The 8379-nt window shown below is 52.4% G+C and overlaps 1 protein-coding gene across 1 annotated transcript in view; it reads left to right on the top strand.

Annotated features, from left to right (window-relative positions):
* The first annotated feature begins 4161 nt into the window (after positions 1 to 4161).
* Positions 4162 to 8379, top strand: part of ADRA1D (adrenoceptor alpha 1D) — a 59138-nt gene continuing 54920 nt past the window's right edge. Inside the window, exon 1 of the mRNA XM_020806642.3 lies at positions 4162 to 6365. Within this exon, the coding sequence (XP_020662301.3) occupies positions 5408 to 6365 (958 nt within the window). The 5' untranslated portion in view covers positions 4162 to 5407. The remainder of the gene's footprint in view (positions 6366 to 8379) is intronic.

The following is an 8379-nucleotide window of genomic DNA, read 5'->3' as shown; positions in this document are numbered from 1 at the left end:
TGGTTCCATGAAAAGGCCTTCACTGACTCATAACTATACAACTAGCAGCATAACACTCACTGCCAGTGAACAGAAATGAGGTGAAAGGAGAAGCACTCTTAAGGAGAAAGGTGTGGCTCTCTTCAAAATCAGAGCGAGAGAGGGTTCTGCTGAACTGATTAACATTCACCCCAGCCCAGAACGCTCCCTCCCAGGCAAACCTCATAAACATACAGCAATCTATGAGGTTGAAAACAATTCCAACAGTAACCTGGTCAGGAATATATGACCCTATCAAGCCAAAGATTATCTATACGTACTTTGCAACGCTGGCCGTTTTTCCGAGGCTTCTTGAGATTCATACTCAAAGACAACCACTCAGCAGCCAGTTGAAGGACGCTGTGGTAATAAGACAGCAGGCGCCCAGGCATAGCTGAGTAAATGTTCCACGTGGCCAGCAACTGGGCAGAGGCAAAGAGAGCTACTGATCGTGAAACAAGATCAAATATCGCTTTCATATCAGAAAGTCTTGCAAAGTACCTCAACACGGCTGAGTCACAGGGATTCTTTGTCAGGGCTCACTGTGACAGGACAAATTCCCAGAGAATTTTCTACATCTTCATTTGTCCTTTTTAAAAATCAGCTGAACACGATACACAAATCTCTCTGCGTGATTTGTCTGGCTGGTTAGCTCAGTGGCCTAGACATCTACAGAGCCAGAGGTTGGGAGTTTGATTCCCTATTGTGCCTCCTGCAATTAGAGCCAGCCTGGGTGGCCTTGGGCCAGCTGTGCAGCCCCAGGGTTCAACCCCAGAAGAAGAGAAGGGTAAAACTCTTTTGAGCATCCTCTCCCTGCAAAACCCTGAAAAGAATTGGCATAAATCAGAATTAACTTGAAGGCACATATATTTTTTTTAATTAGCATACTTGATAGCTCAGTGGTTCAGGTGTCTGGCTGCGGAGCTAAAGATTGGGAGCTCGATTCCCCCATGGTGCCTTCAGGGAGAAGAACCAGCCTGGATGGCCTTGGGCAAGCTGCACAGTTCCAGGGCACCCCCAGAAAAAAAAGGAAAGGTAAACAATTTCTAAGTATTGATGGTTGTTGTGGGTTTTTCGGGCTCTTTGGCTATGTTCTGAAGGTTGTTCTTCCTAACGTTTCGCCAGTCTTTGTGGCCATGGGCATCTTCAGAGAACTGGAGTAGGAGCTCTGTCCATGCTCTGTGTGGCTTTTCAAGTTGCCCACAGAAGAAGGGAATGATAAACCATTTCTAAGTACTCTCTACCTAGCAAACCCTGAAAAGGGTCTCCATACATCGGAACTGACTTGATGGCACATTATTATTATTACTACTGCATTCAAAAACACCAGGTACAATCAAAATTATAAAAACATTTGCTGGTATTATATAACAGATACAAGTTTTAACCAAAAACCTAAGTATCTGTTAAATATCAGGGCAATGATGTATGCTGTTCCTACAATTGCCATTTTTTGTAGCTCTGACAGTGTGATTTCTGAGATCTGCAACTGCTTATAACATTGTGTGAAATTTCTTGATGTTGTTCCCAAAGCCGCAATGATGACGGGGACCCCTGAAGTGTGTTTCATCCACAGGCGGGATGTTTCGATGGCCAGGTCTCTGTCCTTTGTTCATTTTTTCCAATTCTTTATTTTCAACTCTGGCATCCCCTGGAATGGCCATGTCAATGATCCAGACATGTCTTCGTTCTATCACTCCTAGGTCTGGTGTGTTATTGTTCAAGGTATCCGTCCATTGATATCCAGAAATCCCACAAGATCTTGCCTTCCACATTTTCTGACACCTTCCCTATCTGATGCTCCCACAGGTTTTTGGAGGCCAGCAAGTTATATTTTTTGCATAATGCCTATGGCACTAACTTTGCCACGCTTGTCGTGTCTGACTTTGCAATTTGTTTGTGCAGTCTTTGGACATTCACAGATGAGATGTGACACTGATGATGATGATGATATGGTTATAAGATATGCTGCAGAACCAGAGTTTGAGATTCCATGAGTTCTTCCCGACGCCTCCTCCACCTCCACCCACCCCCACTTAGGGATATTCTGCCCAGGCCCCCTCTTGCTACTACACCTCCCATCCTTCGCCATGCCTTGCAGGTCCCTGGGCTGGTTTGGATTTACTCTTCTCCTCCCCCCCCCCCGAGCATCCCAACACTTTGTCCCATCCGCCGTGCAATATTGCTGCCGCCGCCAGCTTTCTTTGGTCACCCTTTGTCCGTGCGTGTGCATTTCAAAAATTGTTCAAAAAAGAAAATAGAGGGGTGGGGGAAGGTTGATACAAAAACTCAGGCTTTTCTCCTTTCCTGAACCAAAAATAATAAAATCCACTTGTAGTTCTGGTTATGTTCAGAGCCAGAGGAACAAAAGAGATCGATGAGACCGAGGCATCCAGAGGCTGGACTTCATCTTTTTGGGTGTTGTGGTCCCAAATAGTTTTTTAGGTTCTGGATAGAATCCTGGCCAGAATCCTGACATGATCTCCAGAGCCTGGAAAGATATTTCACGTCACAAGGGGGCCTCCCTGCGCAGGCTAGAGTTCTCCTGGGCGACCCGGTGCCATCAGGGAAAAGACCAACCATAGGACACAAGAAGCCAGAAGAAGAAGGGATGGTGTTTGGCATACCCAGGGCTGCCTCCCTCCTCCTGCCTCCACTCTCATCACCTATGGTGGTGGTGCTGGTGGTCAGGTTGCCTCTGACTTACATCAACCCTGTGTCTTCAATGGCCCTGCTCTTGTAAACGCAAGCTTGTGGCTTCCTTGAGGGAGGGAGTCCATCTCGTATTTGGTCCTCCTCTTTTCCTGCTACCTTCCACCTTTCCCCAAAGCTGTTGTCTTTTCCAGAGAATCCTGCCTCCTCACGAGGTGCCCAAAGTCGGACAACTTCGGCTTCAACCTTTGTGCCTCCAGAGAGATTTCAGGCTTGATTTCATCTAGGACCCCCCCTTGTTCGTCTTTCTGGGCAGTCCAAGATAGCCACAAAGCTCTCCTCCAGCATCCCTTTGGATCACCTAGGAATCCCCAAACATAGGAAGCCCATCTTGGGGGCAAAGTCTTGAGCAGAGACGGGCCTGCCAGGTCTTTACCAATGGGGCACGGCTGGAGATTTTTGGCACTCCTGCTGCGGAGGGAGATCCTTGTTTTGCTTTTGGCTGGAATAAAGGGATCCATTGGGTCCCCTGCAGCTCTGCCACTCTAAGATGATGGCAATGATGAGGTCTCCCTCTTTCGGCCCTCCACGTCTCATCCTCTTAACCCCACTCCCGCTAGATTCCAGAACCCAGAACCCGGCGCTTGGGGAGTTTCCGAGGGAGACGAGGACTACAATTCCCATGATCCCCATTCGATGAAAGCTTTAGGGCAAGTTCAGTCCCGAAATGCGCCCTCCGAAGCCCCTGTTCCGGAACAAGCATTTTCCAGCCCGAAGGCATCGCCCTAAGGCACCGTCCGCCTGACGCACTTGCGGGATGGAGGGGGGGGAGAGAGAGCAGGGGAGACACGCAAGCAAGATCGATACACACCAACGAGCTTTTTTTGGCTTATGGACACGCCAACACGATCGTTGTTGGGTGGTTGGGGTTGGATTCGCCTCTTCCCCCCCCCCCGCACCCTGCCTCCCCGCAAACACTGGCTTGGCATGCCAGACCCTGCCAGTGGCTGGACACCCGTCCCTGTGAAGACGCATACACAGCAAGCAGGAAGCCCCGGATTTTTGAGTGAGAGAGAGAGAGAGAGTGTGTGTGTGTGTGTGTGTGTGTGTGTGTGTGTGTGTGTGTGTGTGTGTGTGTGTGTGTGTGTGTGTGTGTGTGTGTGTTTATGCGAGGTAAACAATCGCTGCAAGATCACCGGCTGCTGGAATCTACGGGAAAGGATGATGGTGATGATGATGGTGATGGGTTTTGCTATGGCCACGGTCGCGAGCGTGCGCCGCGCTGCGGTAGCTCCGCCGAGGGAGCCTCCAGGCGCGCCGGCCCTTTGCTGCCCCCTAGCGTCCCTCGGGCGCTTCGCCGCAGAACTGGAAATCCTTCAATGAATCTATTTTCGGTAGCATTTTGTTCCCCCCGCCTTTCCGCCGCTCTCTCCCTCCCCCTCCTACGCGATCCTTCCCCCCCCTCCTCGACTCAGGACGTATCCCCCCCCCCCGCTTAAAAAAAAATCCTTCCCTCCGATCTTCTCCCTCGGATCCCTCCAGCTCCTCCCTCCTTTCTATCTGTCTCTCTCTTTTTCTCCCGGGTAGCCAAACTTGATCGGGGCCACCGAGGTTCCCCCTCCACCCACCAAGCAGCCCCCCGGGGAGAGGTTTTGGGGAGGCGCGTTGCGGATCCTCGCTGTTGCTGCTGCTGATGCTGTTGCCGCCGCTGAGCTCGAGGCGCGCGGAGATCCTCGCCTTCGCCAGCCCCGCCGCGAACTGAATGCAAAGTTTGCGCGCCGGCAAGGATCGCGGACTTGGGCGGGAGGCGAGGGTCGGGCCGGCCTCGTCGCTCCTCTCGGGGAGACCTGGATGTCGCCGCCAAGGCTTCCACCACCGGCGAAGGAGACCCGCCCCGATCGCCTCCTCCGGAGGAGGGGACCCAGCGGGGCAAGAGGAGGATGCCCGTGAAATTGACGCTCCGCCGGGTGAAATTGACGCGCCAGCCCCGACCGACCCGCCGCTTGGGCTGAAGCAAGGGGGACGGGGGAGGAAGGGGGGGCTCACCGGCTGCTTCCCATCCCCCTAACTCCTCCCCCACCCGGATTATTAATTTTGCATTTCCCCCCCCAAAGGATTATTTTTAAAGAAACACGAAAATTGGAGAGGCGCCGGGAGGGCAGTTTCTAAAAATACTTCCATCCCAGGAAAGGGGGGGGCAGGTAAGAGGAGGGCTCCGGGCGCCACACACCTGATGGTCGGGGAGGGGTCAGGGATCCAGGGGAAATAGATGAGTGGGGGCCATATTTCTCTTTCTCCCCCCCCCCTTTGCTTCTCCCACTACAGGAGCTTGGCGTTGTTCTGCTGGCTTTGGGGGACTCCTTGAGATCTAGCAGCTTGAACAAAGGAATCCGCGGCCACTGCGTGTTTGGGGAAGGGGGGGCGAGGAGTATGAAGGCGTGAGTTGTTGAGTTTGCAAGAGGTTTGCAGAGGAGGGGGAGATAGGCGCCGGGGGGGGGGGGGGAGAGAGAGCCAACTCCTTGGATCGCCGGAAAGGTTTTTATTGTCTTCTCTTCTGGAGAACGTGGACCGCTGCAGCAAAAGCATCAGGTCCTTTGCAGCGGGCTGGGGGGGGCAGGTGGGTCGCTGGGCTCGATGTGAAGAAGCAGTGCTGGTCCTACCTTCTCCCCCTTGGCTTCCCTCTCCGGCTGAAGCTCTCCCCTCCCCTCCCATGGAGCCCGGCGCTTGTTGAAAAAGAATGACTTTCTCTGACCGGATTAATGCCAGCTTGAATGGGAACCACACGGGAGAGGCTGAGGGTGCCAATGGGTCCTTCCCCGGGGAGGAGGTCCACGCTAACAGCAGCACCCCCTTGACCCTGAGGCTGACCCTGCAGTCAGTGGGCGTCGGGATCTTCCTGGCCGTCTTCATCCTCTCGGCCATCGTGGGCAACATCCTGGTCATCCTGTCGGTGGCTTGCAACCGTCACCTGCAGACGGTGACCAACTACTTCATCATCAACCTGGCCATCGCTGACTTGCTGCTCAGCACCACCGTCCTGCCCTTCTCGGCCAGCCTGGAGGTCTTGGAGGACCTCTGGATCTTCGGCCGCATCTTCTGCGACATCTGGGCCGCCGTGGATGTCCTGTGTTGCACGGCCTCCATCATGAGCCTGTGCATCATCTCGGTGGATCGGTACATTGGGGTCAAATACTCTCTCAAATACCCCACCATTATGACCGAGAAGAAGGCGGTGGTCATCATGGTGGCGGTCTGGCTTTCCTCCATGGTCATCTCCGTCGGGCCTCTCTTGGGTTGGAAGGAAGCGCCGCCTGATGACGACCAACACTGCGACATCACCCAGGAGCCCGGCTACGCCATCTTCTCCTCCCTCTTCTCCTTCTACTTGCCCCTGGCCGTCATCCTGGTGATGTACTTCAACATCTACGTGGTGGCCAGGAGGACCACCAAGAGCCTCGAGGCTGGGGTCAAGAAAGAGCGGGGCAAGTCCATGGAGGTGGTGCTCAGGATCCATTGCCGCAGCGTCGTGGAGGACTCGGCCGCCAGCGCCAAGGGCAAAGGGCACACCTTCCGGAGTTCCCTCTCCGTGCGCCTGTTGAAGTTCTCCAGGGAGAAGAAAGCGGCCAAGACTTTGGCCATCGTGGTCGGAGTCTTCATTCTCTGCTGGCTGCCTTTCTTTTTCGTTCTCTCTTTCGGTAAGTGAGACACTTCGGCTTGATGTTCACACTCGGAGTTGTGAACTCTTAATTCTTCCCGTTGGGGTTTGAGTGAGATGGGTTTTTCCCTCCTCTTTGGGCTGTTCTTCCATGTTTCCTTAGAATTCAAATTCTCACCTATTCATGGTGGTTGGCATGGTCAGCTCAAGTGTTGGACTGTCAAGTAGACCTAACACCTGGCTTTGAACTTCCAACTTGGTTCTGGAGCTGCTGGTCAGCGTTTGGCCTGCCGCCGGCTCTCAGCCTCCTCTGTCCACTCTGAGTAGCTGTCGCTTCTCTTCCGGAGTCACAGGGATTCCCACCAAACCTCACAGCTCTGAGTCCGAATGAGATGAGGAGATTCATTCATTCCTGAGTCATTGCTTACCAGGTTAAAATATTTGCATCCAAAGGTGAAGTGGGGTGTATTTTTAACAAGTTAGACAAACCCAGTTATCTGTGTCCGTGCGTAAAACAAGAGTGGTATCTAGCCGTCTTCACTTCCATCTCCTGTTTCAAAACCTGGCATTTAGGTGGCAATGTAGAGACCTGCAGTCCAAAATAATAATAATAATAATAATAATAATAATAATAATAATAATAATAATAATAATAATAATAATAATAATAATAATAATAATAATAATAATAATAATAATAAAAGTTCCACATTCTGAGCAGCCAGCAGCTACAAATGGGAAACGCCAATTATCCGGCACTGCAGCTTGGTAACGCTTGATTTCTGTTGTCCTGAGACTTCGGGTACAATGGGGAATGGATCTTAGCCAGAAGGGCAGTTAGACGCAGGGTGGGAAGCGCCTTGCCTGCGGGCCAGTTATGCCCCCCTAAGGTCATTTTGCAGCCCCCCCAAGAGCCCTGCGTTATCACACACACACAAATGGAGAAATTGCACCTCTGGCAGTCTCTGATGGGGTGACGGTCCTCTAAAACAGTCTTCCGTCTTTCTGATCACTTCCGGTTTTGCCATGAAGGATTGGTGCAACTGCTGGCAGGCAAAAAAGGGTCCTGCCAGAATTTCTGAGGCCACCCATGCCAACTTTGGTTCTAGCTTTTACGGTCTCGTAGAATGGAGGACCCTGTTTAGAATCACAAATTGCAGGCTAGGAGTTTAGAACAGCGGTTCTTAACCTTTGTTACTCAGGTGGTTTTTGAACTGCAACTCCCAGAAACCCCAGCCAGCACAGCTGGTGGTGAAGGCTTCTGGGAGCTGCAGTCCAAAAACACCTGAGTAACCCAAGGTTAAGAATCAGTGGTTTAGAAGACGGGAGGGTGTGTTATTTCACCCGAAGGTGGCCGTGCAGAGCAGCTTCCGGCTCCTTTTGCTAAGTCCCTGAAACTCTGGCTCAGCTCCTACACCGGTGGCACACGTGGCTACAGCGTGTGGCTGCCCCCAGGCCACGCACCGGAAGGAGTATGTGCAAAGATCGTTTGCAGTTGAGAAATCCAAAAAGCGCGCCAAGGCATCCCCTGGCGGCAAAGAGTACTGGGTTTGCACGCTTCACACCGCCAACGGATTCTCAGCTGCCCAAGGTCTATGGCTACTCCATACAGCCCAGCTTGGGGCGGCTTGTGCAATACCAGAGCCATAAACCGCTGGGCTTTATCCGCTGGACACAGCGATCCGGGTTCATTCTGATAAAGGAGAAGCTCGTGCCACTTTGGAGCAGACCGCTGTTGGTTTGTAAGATGATTCAGACACAGGCACATGGAACATTTGACCCAATTGGAGATGAGCTGCTGGACAGTTCAGGGGTTGAGGTCTTTGGCTGTGGAGCCAGAGGTTGGGAATCCGATTCCCCACTGGGCCTCCTTGAGAGGGGCTGGAGTAGGGTCCCTTCCAATTCTGCAGTTCTAAGATGATGATGGTGGTGATTTTTAACTGGACAGGCAGGTACCTGCCAATCCAGACCCCAAGCTTCCCTCCAAGCCACCCTGTCTAAAGCTCGGTGTCCCTGTTCCAACCCATTTTGGCCCATAGGAGCCCCTTTGCTCT

Source organism: Pogona vitticeps, chromosome 5, assembly GCF_051106095.1.
Source record: "Pogona vitticeps strain Pit_001003342236 chromosome 5, PviZW2.1, whole genome shotgun sequence".
In the NCBI taxonomy this organism is placed as follows: domain Eukaryota; kingdom Metazoa; phylum Chordata; class Lepidosauria; order Squamata; family Agamidae; genus Pogona; species Pogona vitticeps.
The sequence above is the reverse complement of the archived record's forward strand: the minus strand, read 5'-3'. Positions and strand labels throughout refer to the sequence as shown.